We start from the raw sequence: 19,626 nt of genomic DNA, 5'->3' as shown, positions 1-19,626 counted from the left end.
GGGGTGTGTGAATTATGCCTTTGCCTTCATAAAAATAACAACAAAAATGGAAGATTCGTGCACAAAGTTAAAGGCTATTTATAGAAATATCAATATAGTTACATCAATATGTTTAAATCAGCTGATACCAATACAGTATTAATTAATGCCATAGCTACAGGGTGTCCCACTCTTAATAAAAGAGGATATGAAACCAAATTTGTACATGACATACCTTTATGGTTGAGAAATGAAGGTACATTACAAGAAGTGCTGGAAGTGACCTCCCCCCACCTGTATACACAGTTCAACACGGCGCTGCATGTTCGTGAATGTTGCTGCCAGAGTATTCGGCGTGACTGCCTGGATTTCACGGCGGATGTTCTCACGTAACTCGTCGATGGTGCGTGGTTTGTTCTTGTACACACACCTTTATGGTGACCCCACAGAAAAATGACCTTGGGGGCCATAATCCTTTTGAAATCACTCTGTCAGGGAAAAATGATTCCACCGCAGCCATACTCACGTCAGACGTGCGGCATGTTGCCCCATCTTGCTGGTTCCAGCCAAGTGTCAGTTCCTCGTCATCCAACTGGTTCACAAATTCATGAAACAATACCTGGTACATATCACTGTTGACAGTAGTGTCAAAAAAAATTGGCCCGATGATGCGCCGCTGTGATAATGCACAGAACACTCCCACCTTCTGTGAATGAAGGGGTTCCTCAACAATTGCATGCTGGTTGTCACTACAGTAAGCCACGCTACACTGAAACATGAGACCCACACACAGCTCGCGGAACCGCATTGCTGCCACATTTCACACATTTACAAAGCTGCCACATCGACAAGTTACGTGAGAACATTCACGAACATGCAGCCCCGTATTGAACTGTGTATACAGGTGGAGGGAGGTCACTTCCAGCACTTCTTGTAAAGTACCTCAACCATAAAGGTATGTCATGTACAAATTTGGTTTCATATCCTCTTTTATTAAGATTTTTATAACACTTTTTCTGGGGCCCCTTACGAGTGGGACACTCTGTACAAGACACTATGAGGTTATTAACCATTATTTTAAAAGGAGAGATATTTTCAAAAATGATTTTGCTAGTGCAAGCCAAAAGTTTAGCATGGACTTAATATACTCTACCATCTAATTGGCCAAATGACAAAACACACGTACCTTAGTTCTTTGGCATCGAATACATTTAAAATGTCAGGAATCGTAGACGGCAGGTACTTAAGGCAGGCTCCTTGAACCACTAAAGTTGAGTCCGTGTTGTAGCACATCATCCCTGTTATGCTCTGCAGCAGCTGCTTCAGAGACACCTCAAACTGCTGCTGGCCTTTTCCCTCGTACAAGCTGGAATATAAGGACTGGATGTCACCCAAGTCTACCAAATTCCACATCACTAGAAGCACATATTTTTGGTAAATAAAAAAAGCAAAATTTTGGTACAAAAACAGTCAATTTCGGAATCAAAAGCGGGAAATAAAATAAAATTTCGATGTTATAACGGTGAAAAAAAAAGTATCAAAAGCGGTGTAAAAAATGACATTTTGGTTTTTAAAATTGTGAACATAATTCAAATTTGATTTAAAAATTGAACTTATTACAAAATAAAACATAACCGTTCTAATAGCACATTTATGTAGTTACCAGAGTATTAAGTTTATTTCTGTATAAAAAGGTTCGTTTTTGATTCTTGGATATTTACAGCAGATTTTTCCGTGAATTGCATAACTCACAGGATAATTCAAAGTTCAGAAAGTGTTAAGTCTGCAAACAAACTCTAAATCTCGTGTTTAAGAGTCTATTTCGCATTTTTCAGTTCTTTAGCAACATGAAAATTTAATTTAATTAATTAATTAGTCCTGGCCGAGCCTGCATTTTTCGCTGAAAATCTACATGAAAAATTAACATTAGAATGTGTAATATGACAGTAGAAAACTTCTTACATCACATGCCGGCAACATATTTGTTAAAAACACTAAAAAACACACAAACAGCACGATGCAACAACCAGCTGTTTGTAATTGAAGTGAAGAAAGTACCAACATTTTGGTACAAAAAAACAGCATATTTCAGGTCCAAGGCAGGTATAGTTATAATGATGAAAAATAACATTTGCCATTCTTCATAGAATAACACTTCGCACAGGCAAGATTTCGATAATTCTCTGCAAGTGCAGTGGCAAAATAGGAAATTCATTCATGACAAAAATTAACCAGAATACTTTATTTCTGGTGCTAAGATGGAAGATGAATACAGCAGTGAATATACTTTTATTGACTCCTGTCAACATATATACTCAGCAATCTAAAGTAAGCTATATAGTTATATTACACATGCTAGAACATTATATTTTTCTACATGAGAGTTTTCATAATTGGGAAATGAGAGATGTGGTAGTGGATAAATACAGAGAAAATAGTGCTCACCTTATACGCAAAACTGAGAGATAAAGTGCATAATAGTTTCTCTGTATTTACCAAGAGTTTTGTTATATAGAGGTTGTTCGCTTTATATCCGACCATTTTCGATTCGGTGCTGCCACCTGGCGTATCATGCTGGAACTATGGGTCTGCTGGCAGGAGCAGTGTTATGTCTGACCTTGTAGGTGCGTGAGTGTTGGTAGTGAATGTTATCAAATGGTGCCGAAAATCAACCGGTATTGGGAGGGTTACGTAATGGCCCTTTTCCATGCTGTTTTTATATGTACGCATTGTGAAACAGTGTCGGCAGAATGGGTTAACACTCGGGGTGACTACTGCGAAAGCTATTGTGGCCCGTTACACACAACAGGCTCTCCTTGCAAAACATTCACCCATAAAAACCACCAGGAGAAGGGCTGCAAGCAAAGTGCCACCCGTAGTGCGAAGGGGGATCCGTCGATTGGCGTGCCAAGAAAATCTCCCGACTCAACGTGATATAACCCACAGATTTCACCTCGCACCAACTGTGAACAAAACAATTCGCAAGCGCCTCAGGTTGAAGTGTGTGCGGAAGGCCCGTGTACACCACCTTCTACTGTATCACATTGCCGAACGTAAGACGAACTGCAGGAAACTGTATGAAAAGTACCTGGCGGGTTCCAAATGGAAGAAAGTTGTCACAATGGATGAATCATATGTCCATCTCACTGCTAGTGGTCACATTCGGGCGATCACATACCGTGACATTGACGGCAAGGGGCACAGCAACTTTCACACCTATCTATCAGAGAGACATGCCACAATTGTATGGAATGGACGCGAACCAGGTGATGATCCATATGGACAAGGCTTCGAGTCATACCGCCAGAACATCACTACGTTTTTATCAGGAAATGGCCGAGGAATTAGGAATTTGTGTCATTCCGTTTGAAGACATTCCTGTGAAAGCCCAGATGCCAGTCCAATGGATTTTTGCGCATTTGGACTGTTGAAACGTCGTCTTCAACATCGCCGCCCGCGCACCCTGGACGGTCTATGGAAAGCATGCAGGGAGGTGTGGGACAGAATTCCCATGCCTGTCCTGTACAGGAGCTTGCTGCAATGGAAACTGAGATGCAGGGCGATAGTCCACAATGCTGGGGGTCCAATAGAACATGATCGGTGGTGGCGGCACGGTATCTCTTAAGGTGAGTACACATCAAAAATGGTCAGATATGAAACGAACAACCTTCTGTATTGATTGATTTTGCTGGTACTTTTGGCTATTTGCGAAGATGAAGATGGGTGATAACAAAGAAGTAACTTGGTGGTAGAAAGGGAGGGCCGCACCAAAATTTCCAGGTTATTAAATTTAAAAGTTGTTTGTTAACCTCTAGCGGCCTGAGGAGCAAAGTAATAAAGACTATTTTATTATGATTTAAAATGTAAGAGTTATTTAGCAGAATAGTTACCGAAACATTGTCATGGGATGGAAACCTTGTCGACTCTGGTTCCTAAAATTAAGTTTTAAGTTTGATTCTGCCCCCAAAAATAAGTTCACAGTTTGATTCTGCACCCTGCACCCCTACAAACTTAAAGTCACAAGTTTGATTCTGCTCCCTCCAAAGTTAAGTTCCAAGTTTGATTCTACACCCTCCCCCCTGAAAGTTAGGCCTCTAGTTATCCAACTTTATTGCAAAATTTCTTAGAACTTACTCCGAGAAGAGCAGCCTGGATCTCACAATAAACCTCATGGAATACTGCAGGGCCTTCATGGCCTTCAGCAGTAAATCCTTGTCCTCCACAGTGTTTGCGTTATCGATGTGGTGCTTCAAAACAAAGATCAGCTTGCTAAATAAAAAAAAGACAATATTAAGTTACTACAAATGAGTTAAAAAAAAGTTAATTGACAAGTCAGGGTTGCTACGATTTTTTTACTATGAAATTCCCTGACATTTCCAGGTTTTCCAGTACAAAAATGAAGTTTTTCCAGACATGTTTATCATGATTTTTCCTTCTGAACCTTGTGTTTTTCAATTAAATATATAATCCGTTCGTTATTATGAATATTCACTTTCACACTTTTCTTTAGCAAATTTCATTCTACACCCACAAGAACACGTGAAAATTCGAAGAGTAAAATGTAAAATTATAATCGGAATCAAATGGGTGCTACAATCACGTGCATCTAGGTACATTATTTCACCATAACAGATCTCCACGTTATAAAAACAACAGAGAAAGTTCATAAACCATACACAATTTTTCATTTTCTGGCAGATTTATGTCATAGAAAATGCTGCTTTGCTTCTGTACATTTAGAAGTACACAGCATCTGGAGAAATTTTTGTTGCATATAGGAACTCTATAGGAAATGCCAACAAGACTAAGATCTATAATATAATAGACGATAATCTCATCTTTACCAACCATTCCGATATTTATGATCATATTGTCAATGTACTTTAGTTATCAATCAATCAGATATCTGGACTGCAAGTTTTACTTTGATATTCTTCCTAACATCTAGTATTATAAAAGTGAAAATTTATTACAGAAATTCGAAGGAACCATAATTTTGCACAAGTCTGAGAATCATAAGAACATGGCCCAGCCCCCAACCGGCAACACCACCTGACAACAGGAAGCAGACGACGCAAACCAGGATGTGCACGCCAGCGCCGCCAAATGGGAGAAATTGCAACTACCGCTGCCTGGGAACAAACAATGCAGTGACGCGGTACCATCTCCGCTTCAAACACCGTACCCTTTTGTGAATGAAGACAGTGGATCTTCGAAATTAATAGGATTTAACCATTAAACTGTGCAACGCGGAAGTGCGATATTTTCTAAATTTCATGTAAGTAATTTTAAACCGCGTTTACCACAACCATCATGAAATCATGAAAAAGAAACAAGTTTCTAAACAGAATCTTTTTTGAGAGTGGAATCACAAGAACAGAATCCAGAAGTGGAAGTGAAGTGCTTGTTCATTTTGCAACTTTTTCTCTTGCAGACTCCAAAATGCATGTAAATTCCAGAAGATCTGCAAAATTCCCTGATTTTCCCCTGACAAGCCAAATTCCCAGACATTTCCCTGTTTTCCAGATGCGTAGCAACCCTGCAAGTACAGTATAATGCATACATTAAGAAATGCAGTCTTTGCAATGTTATTTTTACTTACATATGCATAAAAATGTACCAACAAAAAAAGTAAATTTTTACTTTGGCGTTTAATATAAAGTGCATTCAGTTACAATCATCACACAATTATCTTCATTTAAATTCCGTTTTATTTCTCTCTCTCAAATGCTATTCCACCCTCCTCCACACACACACACACACACACACAGAGAGAGGAGATACACACTTATATATATATATATATATACATATAAAAAGTGAAAAAGGAGAGAGGAAACACTCACCGGACAAAGAAAAAATTCAAATTTTCGTGATGGTATATCACATCTTCAGGAGTAGAGAACGTTGTATAACTAAGTGACTAGAGAGAAGAGTAAGCATGACCTGGAGTGTTGCCAGGTCCCGAAGAAAAAAAAAGTGTTGACAGTACCACAAAAAAATTTTTTTTGTTCTTTCGCCTGGCTTGTCGAAAACTGTGAGTTGGGGGGGGGGGGGGGTTAGTTGGGAAAAGGTGGTGGTGAGGGTGAGGATAGGGGATGAGGGGCGTTACTGGGTGGCCTTGTTCAGGCCTGGAGGTGTGGTTGCATTCATGGTCGATATGTAGGCCCTCTCCCATCTTCTACGTATTGAGGTGTTGGTGGATTGGGGCAAGGAGTGGACGATCGCTACCTGGAAGCAGCCATTAAAAGGAATATTGTGGTGATTGGTGTGAATGGCAACAGCAAAGTCCAGGTTTTGGGTGGAGGAGCGGTGGTTGTTGATGCGGAGGTTCAGGGCTGTGGATGTTTCCCCCAGGTAGAAGCTCCCACAGATGTTGCACGTGAGGATATAAATTAGGTTAGAGTTGTTGCAGGTTCCTTTGACAAAGAATTTGGGGGAAAAAATACAGTCTCGTTTCAACAATGGTTGCTACTTTTCATTACGTGTAACCATCATTTCACTAAGCATACAAACATGTACCTTTGATTTGGAATATCTCTCTTATTATGCATTGGTTAAATTTTAAATCATCAAGCAAAAAAAAAAAAAAAATCAATCTACTTACTGAAAATGAACAGAATAAGTGTACTCACTTATAAGCAAGAGTTGCACTAAAGCTCTCTTTTATATACAAGTCCAGGACTGGCTGAAAATGCTGATACTTTCTATCGGACACCAGGCCAATAATGAACAACTAGAAAAAGAAAAACATTATCTTCATAATTATATGGGTTGAATTTAGCAATAAATTAATCACTAAATTTAGTGTGTACATAATAATGATGAACTGACACGACAAATAAAACAGCATGCCAATATTACTGACCAACTTCATAGCACTGTACCATAACCACTCTCTTAATATTATAGAGCTACAAAAAAAACTCTTGATATTCTGTACATTTTTGCTCTCAATTACTACAGAAAAATCTTAGCATTAAATGTATATATACATACATTTGCTTTGCACATAAAGGATCTACCAATTTGAACGTCAGAACTTTGAAAGTGTGTTGTGGCAACACTGACTGAAATGACGAGATTGAACTGTGACATCTGTGTGCAGTAGTCTGTGGCAAGTTATCATGGAGAGATACACAATGCAACAACGCATAGAAATTATTCGAATTTATTATCAAAATTCATGTTCAGTTTGACAGACATTTCGTGCATTGAGAGGAATTTATGGTCAACATAATCAACCGATAGAACTGGGCACCAAAATCATCTGATCTAACCCCCCTGGATTATTTTCTATGGGGTTATGTCAAATCTAAGGTCTATGAGACGAAGCCACGCACAGTTCGTGACCTGAAACGGAACATCAAACGAACCATTGAGTGATGTGTGCAGACGTGCTGGAAAATTGGACATTCAGAATCCACTTCACCCACCGAAGCAGAGGACGACATTTGAACAACATATTGTTCAAAACTTAATGCCATTGTTTGCTCTTCAAAATAAAAAAATATATATTACCACTTGTGGTTTTCATTCTATCTAATTTTAAAGTTCTGACATTCAAATTGGTAGACCCTTTACATGTGGTTATTTAACAAAAAAAACAAAAACAAAAATAAAAAAAATATTAAATGCAATGATTTTATAAAAAAAAATAAGACCAGACTTAAATTCAATATGCATAAATATAAAATTAACTCTCAATATTCCATGACTTTCAAATTATTCCAAGAGATTTCACAAACTGTCTTGGGGGTTCATCAGACTTTAGTCTTATGTCTTAACAAGAAAATTGATAAAATCAGTTGCAGTAATTCAAAAACCTGTGTAGTAAGTTTATTTGGATTGATTGTCTTCTTTCACGCTACCAGCAGAGTCATTCTTCAAATATATTGCATAAACATCTTAGTTCGCATTAGTGACCACCTTCATTCATTCCTTATATGTTCTCTCTATTCCATTCCATCCATTGTTACATTCAAAAGGTATAAGGTATAAATATGGTGAACGATGACATATCACTACAGAAGTATTGGAGTTCTATGGCAAGCAAGTGTCCTGTTATGGAATCTAATAGGGATGGAACAGATTAATCGGTAGTCTATGGTATTAGCCGATATATGCATATTGGTTTACCAGTAAAATTTCTGATAATTTTACTGATCTGGTATATCTTTAATTATCTTATAATTCCGTGCAATTTTATTAGGGATGGGACCGATTAATCGGTACTCTGTCGGTAGGGAGACAAATTTATGTTAAATAAAAACTGAGGAGAGCGGTAAATAAAATGTTAGATCAGCGGTTTATACCAGCAGTGGAAAAAAAAAAACAGACTAATCTTATTGCTGCTACAGCTAGCAAGTTCAATGAAACTGGAAGTTGAGTAGACATTCGGGGGAAGAAAGGAATGCAGTTTGACAGGGAGCGAAGTTTTCGAACCGAGATTATGTGCATGGAAATCCCAATTTGCAGCGTCTTCCTGATGTGATCGAAGATAAAACGTTCTTCAGCTGCAAGTGGTAGGAAACTTTAGGCAAACGTTTTGTTACAAATCCACAGTTTGTGCGTACAAACTCGATTGCCGGTTTTTGCATGTTTTCTACTTAATTTGATGATATTTCACGGTTATTTCGCAAAAAAGCGTTCATTTCGTGGAAAAGCACACATTTCGCATTACTTCACGAATAAATCTCATGCATATTTCATCCTTGGGGGTGTAGTTACGTCCAGAATGTTCAAAATTGCATCTTTTTTTCACATTTTGCAATTTCGCGCATCGCGAAAATTCAGTGTCCCTATCTATTGGCCAATACATGCATATCGGTGTATCGGTTTATTGGTAAAATTACCGATTATTTTACCGATCCGATATATAGATAAATATATGATAATTTAGTGTAAAATTCTGCCATTTTGTTGTAATTATGGATAATCTCCATGCCCTACTTTGAAAAAAAAAGTAAATGTCTAAATATGCAATTTCTTTTTCACTGCAGTCACCTTGAAACACACATTTATTAAGGAGGTCAATAAACCTTTCAGGTTCTTCAAGGACCATTTCTAATTTTATATTGGATCGGTAGAATATCGATTATCGGTATCTGTAAATTTTATATCGGTACTTTATCGGTATCAGCCAAAATTTCATATCAGCCCATCCCTAATTTTTATGGATTCAGTCTTCATTCAAGTCTTTTTAAAATAAAGTAATTGTCAAAACATGCAGCTTCTTTAGCATAGCAATCATCTGCTAATATAAATTTATTAAGAAGGTCCATGAAGCATCCACTTGGAATTTCACATTGTCCCATCCCTAGAATTTAATGTACTGCACTTGAAAAAAATCAATTAAAAATATTAACTTACCAAACATTCAAAAACCATGTTATCATACAAATCAGAATCAGAATTCTGCATCAGAATATTGAATAAAGCATCGAGCACATCCTGTAGAAACTTCACAACTTCCTCACCATCAACCTTCATCAATGCTGTCAGACTGTCCTTCAGCCTGTCTGGTTTGCTCACCCAGTTCAGGAGGCCAAGCAAATCAACTGTAAAATGCAGATAAAATTGCACACCTGTCAGCGCAAAGAATTATATTTAAAAAGAAAAAACACTGCACGAAAAAAATGTACATTTTGTAACAAACATGTTTCAGCTGTATTGCTGTTGTATGATCACAATATACTTTGCTAATTTCAATGAGGGTCAAATGATATGATAGTTAAATCAGAGGCACATATTTTTGGTAAATAAAAAAAACAAAATTTCAGGTTAAAAAGCAGTAAATAAAATAAAATTTCAGTGTTATACCAGTGAAAAAAATGGATCAAAAGTGGAATCCAAAATTTGATTTTAAAACTGCACTTATTACAAAATAAACTAACCCTTCTAATAGCACATTTATGTCGTTACCAGATAATTAAGGTTATTCCTGCATAAAGGGCTCCATTCTTGCTTCTCAAACATTTACAGCAGAATTAATAAATTTTCCATGAATTGCATAACTCACAGGATAATTCGAACTTCAGAAAGTGTCATATCGGTAAATAAACTCTAAATTTTGTGTTTGCGAGTCTATTTCGCATTTTGCAGTTCATTTTGCATCATTTCGTAACATAACAAGGTAGGAAAATGCACCTCACACCTTTCAAAAACATGAAAAATTAACATTAGAATGCGTGATTTCACATTTCGTGTTTTCGTCAAAAACTAAATATGCATGCCCCTATACATCAGACGTTCAACAGAATTCTCTCAGTCCCTTTGCTTTGTTAGTTTCCTTTGCAGAACAATCTATGTGACAAACGGAAGAGTATTAAAAGATATCTTGAAGTTGATAGGTAAATTTGAAATTCTTGTACATTATTAATTTTTTCGTAGATCACTACATCCCGTAACATTTGTGACTTGTGTATGTAGATGTATTTCTAGTCTGAGTATGTGAAATGGCAAATGTAAATGCCTCACCTTAAAGAAAAAGTATATACCGTTGAATTAGAATTAAATTTTTTGGATACATTGGAATCGCACAGATGCTTTATATTATTAATACATTTGAGTCTGTGTGTGTGGGAGGAGGGTGGTGAGAGGCAGTAATAAGTAAGGTTGAATTAAAGAAAACAAGTGCTTGTAGCTTTGAAATTTGTAAAGTTTGCCTTGAAAACCGGGGATTATATTTGAATTTTATCATGGCCCTAGACTAGCCACCCTGTTTTCATAACCTACATTACTACAAGTGTTCAATGTTGGCACCATTCGTGATACGGCACACATCCAACCTATAGTTCATTTCTTGCCCCACTAAACTTAGCAAGTCTGGTTTAATCGACTCTACTGCTGCAACAACCCTGTGTCTCAACTCAGGTAGGCTGGCAGGTAGCAGTGGTACATAAACATGATATTTTACGAAGCCCCACAGAAAAGTGTCACGGGGGTGAGGTCAGGGAACCTTGGGAGGCCACTGGAGAAGATGCAAGTCATCTGCACCAGAACGACCGATCCAACAATGGGGGAAAACTTCATTTAACCATTCCCGCACTACATTATGAAAGTGAGGGGTTGTTTATCCTCCAGTTGCGGATAGAGCCAATTTTGTAGCATGTCTAGATATGAAATTCCATAAAAAAGAACGGCCCATAAACTTGTTGTTTACATACTGCACAAAAGACATTAACTTTGAGTGAATCCCGTACGTGCTGCAGAGTTTCCCATGGATTCTGCGACCCCCAGATACAAACATTATGTGTGTTCACTTTCCCACTTAGATGAAATGTGGATTCATCGCTGAGCAGAAAATCACACGACTAAGAAAATCATCATCATCTTGATTAAGAATTTGTGTGCATAAGTTCCTGCGAGCCAAATTATCTGCAGGCTTTAGGGCCTGTAACAGCTGCACACAGTACAGTCTAATTTGGGAGTCTTTTTCTTAACACTTTCCACACTATCATTGTTGGCATTGCTAGTTCTTGAGTCACCCGTCGCACAGATTTTCTAGGACTGCGAGTGAAAGCCGTTCTGATGCTTTCCACTTTCTCGTCTGATACACGTGGCCTTCCGAAACTTTTACCTTTACACAGGACATCCTGTGTAAAGGTAAAACTTTAAAACTGTGTATAGCCACGGTCCACGTGTGCTGCAATACAGGAGTATTGACATTCCAAGGAGCAGTTTCTAATTTGGAAAACGGCATGGTAGTTCGACGTGCATCTGTAATAGGTTTTAGATTTTTATTGTTTTTTAACCATACACCTTTTACCAATCCTATATCCTGAACCTATGGAGAGTTCAACGGGGTTATGATTTACACATAACCTAAACGTGAGCAGCCTGAGGAAGGGAGCAGTTGCTTCCCGAAACGTCGCAGGAGTCACCTCGATACTCGCCAAAGGTAAGTTAATATTATATATATATCTTCCATCTCAAGTTAACACAGAATATTCCTTCCTACCTTTTTTTCTTTTTTACGCAACGTATGGTCATATAATTCAGTTATAATTTATTAGGGATGGGACGATATGAAATTTTTACCGATACCGATAAAGTACCGATATGAAATTTACCGATACCGATAACCGATATTCTACCGATCCGATATAAAGTAGTCGCTGTGTGGAGTGGTCAACTCGCAATCTCAACACCTTGTGCATGGTGTTCCTTCAATACAAAGTAGCAAGTATAGGAAAATTGGAATAATATACAGTCCTTCAATCAATATCTGAGAAAAATGTAAGTTATATTTAGAAATATTGATAAAAATACATCTATTAACTACACATATATAATATGCACTGTCTATCAACAAACTCTGGGGTATTGCATTGTTTACATTGATCTGAAAAATAAAAAATCAATTTTAATCACATTTAACATGCAGATATTTCAATTGGTTTTTCTTGAATGGAAAGAGAAATAACACAAACTAGTCCCACTTGAAGTCTACAACTGGCAGGTTCTTATTCAAAAATGTAAGTTGCTGAACCTTCTGTGGATTCAGTCTTGTGCGGTTTTTGTTGCAGATATATCCTGCTGTGCTGAATTGTCTTTCAGACGAAACTGAAGATGCTGGCACACCTAGGTATTTATTTGCCAAGTTTCTCAGAAGTGGATACTTGGTGTTTCCTTCCCAATAACCAAGGGCACTGTTACTGTGAGATATCAATGGTTCATTGAAGAAAGAGTCCATTTCAGCTTCCAGAGGAGATGTGGAACGTGTTTCACTATGGGTACACTCTTCAAGAAGTTGGGTACAAATACCCCAAAGTCCATATTCAGCATTGGACTGACTTGAAATCTGTTCATCATGGTTTCCACCAGTTTCCGTACATGAGGTAGAGGCTTCAAACTCTTGCTGTAGCAACTCTTTTACTAGAGTCGACTGTGATGCTTCTCTAAAAATCCTGTAAAATGAAATGAAAAAACTTTACTTCTGATGTGTATGAGCATGTACATTAGAAAAATGAACTTTTGCAATAATCCTACACTGAAAACTGCATTAATACTGTCCACACTTACTAATTTGAATTAGAAATTGAAAGATGTGTTAAATCATAATATTTTTGTTGGGTGGTGTATTTCAGATTTTATTTTGAGGGAACTAGTTCTATTTTTCAACAACCATTACTACAACTTCATCCCAGGGATGGAAACTAGTCAGTCAAAATTACTGACTTAACTCACCACAATACTGAAAAAAAACCTGCCTAATTACTGACTAGTTTAATTAAGGCCTAGCAATAAATTAGCCCTTTAAAAGAAATGGGCTTTACTTAGCCACCAGATCCCCATACAAGCCTTTACATGTTGTTTTTTTTTAATTAGAAAAATGCTTTAGAATACTGGAAACAGTTTTGGAAAGTAAATTTGAAGCATGGAGAAGCTAAGTAGCACAGTTAAAAGCTTCAAAAGCATTATTTACCAGATAAAGTAAGATTTGAAAAGTAGTGTACATGATTGTTTGCACTTCACAGTGAGAAGTTGTTCTCGGTTTACTCACGTCTTGGATACATAGTTCTATCATTATTTTTTTTCATGTGAGGCTCAACAGAGGGTTTTGTGCTTTACACTGAATCTTACGTGATCAGATGCTGAAATCATTTAGGGACATTTTAATACTAATAGCCCTAAACCTGAAACACCTAACCTAACAATGAAAGCATGGTAAGAATTTACTATTCCACAAACACATGTAACTTCTTAGTTTAGTCACTTTTAACATTCGTACTTATGTATCTGCTTCGCGGAACATTCTTGAAGGTGTATTCTCATTTTTTTTCATGAAAGTAATTTCAATTTTTCACATTACGAGTACTTCTTTATTTACGTAAGAAACAGTATGGCGCATACACCTTCGTACATCATCGCGAGTCGTGCTTGTATTTTGTCGATGCAGTGTTTCCAACCTTCGTAACCAAAAAATACTCATGAAGTTTTTATTTTTTTAAGCTTCTTCACATTATTTTACGAACACAATTTTAACTATGCTTGCCTAACCTAACCTTGCCGGAAATGGTTCGTGGGGCTATGCATGAATGGTTTCTGGGGCTATCCATCAATGGTTTGTGGGACTACTGTTTTTCAAGTACCCAATTACAAAATCCAGTGGATCTTTCACACCCGGTATGAATTTCACCACGCATCCATGATACATCATCTTTTCGGAAAACATCGGCATGGTTGGAAACCCTGCAATCAACAAAACACAAGCATGACAATCTACGGAGGTGTACGCGCCAAAGGCTATTGTGCGTCGAAGAATTACTTTTCAACAAAAATAATGGATTTCCGCTATGATACATTCCCACATGACAGAAAACACTTTCCAGACGTTAGACAATGCTACAGGAACTTATTACCGTAAGTAGTTTCTTGTGCAAAAATGAAGAAATCTGTTTGTGGAATAGTAAATTAGTACCGAAAGCATTTAGGTGTGTTCTATTAATGCTAAGAGTCCAAACCTGACTCACCTAACTGAAGAAAAGCATTTTGCAATGTAATTAATACCTCTTTGTACCCCAAGCACGTGAAGTAGATAGCAGCAGCCCAGATATACATATGAAAAGTGTAAATGAATGGTTGCTCATAAATACCAATGGCGTACCATGAGCATTTCGAGTGGGAATGCCAAGTCCAAAGTCCTTTTTGCCTAATAGATTACTTATGGGATTATTCAATATAAGCATTGTCTATTTGAAAGCAAAGTTTCATTGTGTTGCCTGAAGTTAGGCAGCTTCTGATAAAACATGATCCAGGCATATTTAAATGCTAGCAAATGAGATGCCTCACCATGCAACAAAGGTTTGTAAGACTGGTATTTTATAGCATTTTCTAATTAGGTTGTTCAACTCAGAACACCATACGCCATTCAGAGTCTTTTGCCCAAAAGATAGTACATGTGTAGCAAAACAATATTCTGTTTCTCTCAGCACACCCAGCTAACCAAGGAAACATTTCGGCATGATGCAAGTCATAAAAAAGCCTACCAGAATCATAAGCACTTCTAGAACAATAGTAGACGCATTATTATTGTGGATGATCTAACAATTGATTGATGTGGTTTATTTTACTTACTTTTTAACATTTTAAAGTAATTTCGTCCACAGATCAAAGAGTTTTGAAACAAATGCACAACACTTCCATTGACAAAATATAAAGGATTTAGATAGGATTAAAAATAAAATTTCATGATGATATATTAGTTTTGTAGGTTAAGTGGTAGAGCTGCCACAGGCTGAACTTCGCCCATGAATAAATAATCTCTATGTCTAGCCGTTCATATCACGAGGACTGAAAACTCTGACGAAAACTTTTTTTTTCGCATCGCTGTTTGTGCGATAAATTACACAAAGAAGTTATAATATTGGAGTTTGGTAAAGTTATGTGAGTCATATTGGGTATTGTAGCATCACACAACACGAGCGCATATGGCACAAGGTTCAGATTCCACTTTAAACTGCACATTCAGTACCAACTAACCTTTCTGTGCATAAAGTGAACTTAAAACAAACTCAAGAAGTAATGTTCTGCTGTGGTCAAATGCAGGAACAAAAAAAAAATCAGAAACTGCTGTATTGTATTTTTTTGGTACTAGTTTACTATCCTTCGGACAGATTTCTTCATTTCTACAGAAGAAACTACTTACCGTAATAAGTTCCTGTAGCATTGTCTAACATCTGGAAGGTGTTTTGTGTGATGTGGGAATGTTTCATAGCGGAAATTCAACCATTGACGCATAGCCCCACGAACCATTTCCGCTAAGGTTAGGTTAGGTAGGGTCACAATGGGTTACAATAGTTAAAAATTGGTTTCGAAAAAAAATATGCGTAGCGCCACACACCATTCTCGCATAGCCCCAGACACCATTCTCACATAGCCCCACAAACCATTTGCGGAAACGTACGTTCTTCAGTTACAAAAACACTTTTTAAAAAAAAATTGATCAAAAAAACGTGAATACACGTTAAAAAATGATCCGTGAAGCAGATAGGTAAGTAGAAATGTCAATAATTGACGAAACTCAGAAGTTATAGGTGTCCGAAGGATAGTAAACATTTACCATTTTTTTTTATTTAGCACTGATTTATTGCCAGTTTTGGCAAATTGCCTTAATGAAGGCATAATTCAGAAATATATATATTTTTAAAAAAATCAGAAAAAAAGGAATTTGTGTATGATGACTGTTTTGATAATTTGAAGCCAAACTTAACTTCCAATTATTTACCAGACACAATTTTGGTACTTTGAGACGTAACCTAATTCTTCTTGCTATTTGCGGGCATTATTTGCTGGGTTCTGATTAATAATACATAAAGTGACACCTTAGATAGCAGATACCTTTTTTCTATTCTTAATACATTTTGGAATTGGCTAGACTCTACTTTACGTCCTTATTGCCTTTTGGTGGTAACCGATGGGAGTTAACAACATTGCAGGTTCGTCTTTGTGTCCGCATTGTGAATGCATGTGCTTTGCTCATTTGCGTTCGCGGGGCATTGTGCGTGTGTATGATGCATGAAGAAGAACAGGTTCCTAAAAACTTGTAGATAGTGTAAAATACGTTTATCCCCAGTAATAATTTAGTCCATTGCTCAAAACCGTGCTTGCAGACAGCCGGCATCTCTTCGGGTAAGTACTTTTTTCTTTTTATACTTTCTGTTCACTATAGCCCCCGAAACCATGCATGGGTAGCTCCACAAACCATTCATGTTAGCTCCAAAAACCATGCACGGGTAGCTCCACGAACCATTCACGGGGACGAGGTATGCCTACGAGGTTAGGTAAGGCCTGTTACATTAGGTTCCATTAGCACTCATTTCCCTTCTAAATATGTGCTTCATCATCGAAAAATTTCCTCAGTACGTTCAATTACTCATATCCGAACAATATCCCTTTTGGTATGACTTGAGATGACCGGACCCCTCTCCGATTTTCTTCATATTTGACATACTCACTAATTGAGGCCTCCTAACCTTATTTTTGCTTATTTTGCAATTTCTAGACGTTCCCGACAAATTTTAACTTCAGATTCGTGATTAGGAGGCCTCAATTAGTGAGCATGCCAAATACGAAGAAAATCGGAGAGGGATCCGGTCATCTCAAGTCGTTCCTCAGTTTTTATCAATTTCCTCCTCCAGGTAATTTAAGTTGTTGAATTCCTTATACAATAAGCTTTCCAATGATATATGACACGTATTTCTTAGGAAAAGGACATAAAGTAGAGTCTTACCTTGAAAATATGCAAAGGAAAAAAGAACAAATTTGGTAAAAAAGTGACAGGTATATAACAGAGAAGGTCCTTGTAAAGTTACTGATTTATGCTTACCTTAATTTGTAGCGAGGATCCAGACTTGTTGCCTTCATGTAGACTTCTTTTGTCCCAGGCTGAAGTTCTTGAAATCGACGTTCTAGTGTTGATTTCAAATCTTCTGCTAAGTTCCTCACTCGGCGTTCAGATGCAAAACTGTTCATTGCCTGTACAACACTGTTCTTCATTGGGATTATATCTGATATCGATGTGCTATTACTGCTACATGATACAGTAGCTTCATGGAATATTTTCAACACCTTTACCAAACTCTCGATTAGGGTCCACTGTGATGACGATATTTCGACTGGGAGTGACAAAGATGATGTTACAATTGTTACAGAAAGTCTTTGTTCAAAGAAACGCTCCAACATAAGATACGTTGAATCCCATCTAGTGGGAACATCTTGGATTAAACTATGAGCTGGAAGTCCTAGATTTTCTTGGGTTTCCTTTAATTTTCTGGAGTCTTTTGGTGACATATGAAAGTGCGTTGCTATTCTCTTTACAATTTTAATAACCGAAGATATTTCAGTTTGACTTAGGCACTGGTTGACAACAAGCTGAAGCAAATGTGCCATGCATGGTATCCATATAGGTAATGGATCATCCAACAAACCTGCAGCACGTTTCATGTTGGGAGCATTGTCTGTAATGATTACTTTTACTGCCGAGGAAATTCCCCATTTATTAAAACATTCTTTGAGGTTTTCTGCAATATTGAGTCCAGTGTGACTTGTGCCACTGAAAGGCACTACTTCAAGATTTAAATTTATTAATTTAAAATTTGTGTCTATAAAGTGTGCTGTCACACTCAAAAAATCTTGCCCAGCAATTGAGGTCCACACATCTGTTGTTACAGCAATGAATGTACAAGTTTCCAGCATTATATGGACCTTCTGTGATACACGTTCATACATTTTAGGTATCAGTGAGGAAGACAATGCCTTCCGATTAAGTATCTGATACCGTGGTTCTAAAAAGTTGACAAACCTTCGAAATCCATCCTTTTCTACCGTTTGCATCGGTAACATGTCCAGAACAACCATTTCACATATTTTTCTATCAATTGCTATTGATTTTGGGTCATTTCTTGAATATTTTTTTTTCTTGTTTAACAAAGAGTCTATTGTCGGCTGCATGGTAAGTTTTGAATTGGTTTTTTGATATCCTGATAGCGTTTCACGGATAGCAAGAACAGATGAACTTGGGCCAGGTGTTGGTTCAAAAACATCACATTGCACATGCGGTACTTTATCTTCTTTTTCAGCATTATTTTCCCGGAACTAGAGTTCTCACTTTCAGCAAATACTTCTTCACTATATAAATCTTTCAGCTTTCTCAGATGTGGAAGACATCGTTTCAAATGATATTGCATGTTAGACGTGGTATATGATTTTGTCGACTTCCCGCCTCTAGAAATTTCGGCAGAACAATGTTGACACACAACTTTAGAAACATCGGTTATTTTAATTTTAAAATGTTTCCACACTGTACTCTTCTCTTTTGGCATGTCTCTACGCAGAAACTTAACACAAAACAAAAAAAAAAAAAACCACACACAACAAAAAACGAACTTGGATAACTAGACACAAAAGTAGTGACGCGATGTATTCAACACGATGCACACAAACAAAGAGAGAGTAAAGAGAGCAGCAGGCCGAGTGAGCATGCAGCACAGTTGAGACAGTGTTTCCAACAACTGGACTGCAAAATTCGCTATTGTCGCTAGATCGGATATTTAAGTGTGTGCGGGATGGGGATTTTTTTTTAACCTACGAAACGAATGTTCTGGGTGGGTAAAAATTTTCCATTTTTCGTCTAAGTCGGGAAATTTACGAAGTGGGAAATGTTGAAATTCACCAGCATTGTGAATATCTCGAATTCTAATCATTACTTTCCCCTCAAGTAATTGTTTTTGCATTTCTGGAATAAAAATTGCTATTTTCAAGAAATGCCACTTCTGAAGTCTGTATCGAGATTCCCCCCCCCCCCCCCGGCCGATCCGGGAACAGACTTTCTCGAGTTCCTGCACACACCCAGAAATGTGCTTTAAAAATGTGAAATGCAATGCAAAAATAGGCTATTCTAACTCTGAGAGAATTTTAATATAATTCGACATCAGTAACGGCACACCAAAAAATATTAATGTCGAGGTGGGAGAAATTCCCACGGGAGCAGACAAATTTAATATCTCTAAATGTTACGTGCAAAATTCATTTTCAATATGAAAGTTCACGAATTATTCAATTTTCCTTCTCTGTAGGACAGCTGCCGACTAAGGAGAGTTGCGTGTGGGTGGGTGTGTTTGGGGGGGGGGGGGGTGATCCGCC

At 37.5% G+C, this 19,626-nt stretch overlaps 2 protein-coding genes across 8 annotated transcripts in view; both read right to left on the bottom strand.

The window, feature by feature from the left end:
* mbc (dedicator of cytokinesis protein myoblast city) overlaps positions 1–19,626 on the bottom strand; it is a 122,568-nt gene that overhangs the window by 77,061 nt on the left and 25,881 nt on the right. For all 7 annotated transcript variants that reach the window (XR_014440952.1, XR_014440953.1, XM_083114517.1 and 4 more), the window contains exons 13-16: positions 9,352–9,539; positions 6,615–6,715; positions 4,114–4,248; positions 1,166–1,345 (exon numbers count right to left, since the gene is read on the bottom strand). Coding sequence is in view for 5 of the 7 variants with exons in the window: in XM_083114517.1 (XP_082970643.1) it covers positions 1,166–1,345; positions 4,114–4,248; positions 6,615–6,715; positions 9,352–9,539 (604 nt within the window). In the remaining 2 variants the exon portion in view is untranslated. The remainder of the gene's footprint in view (positions 1–1,165; positions 1,346–4,113; positions 4,249–6,614; positions 6,716–9,351; positions 9,540–19,626) is intronic.
* Positions 12,206–18,568, bottom strand: LOC145981316 (zinc finger BED domain-containing protein 4-like). The gene is made up of 2 exons (XM_083114522.1): positions 17,312–18,568; positions 12,206–12,890 (listed from the first exon to the last, which is right to left on the bottom strand). The coding sequence occupies exons 1-2, from the start codon at positions 18,433–18,435 to the stop codon at positions 12,413–12,415; spliced, it is 1,602 nt and encodes a 533-aa protein (XP_082970648.1). The 5' UTR covers positions 18,436–18,568; the 3' UTR covers positions 12,206–12,412.

The sequence above is a fragment of the Lepisma saccharinum genome, chromosome 29 (genome assembly GCF_977018435.1).
Source record: "Lepisma saccharinum chromosome 29, izLepSacc3.1, whole genome shotgun sequence".
NCBI lineage: Eukaryota > Metazoa > Arthropoda > Insecta > Zygentoma > Lepismatidae > Lepisma > Lepisma saccharinum.
This window is presented reverse-complemented; position numbering and strand designations above follow the sequence as displayed.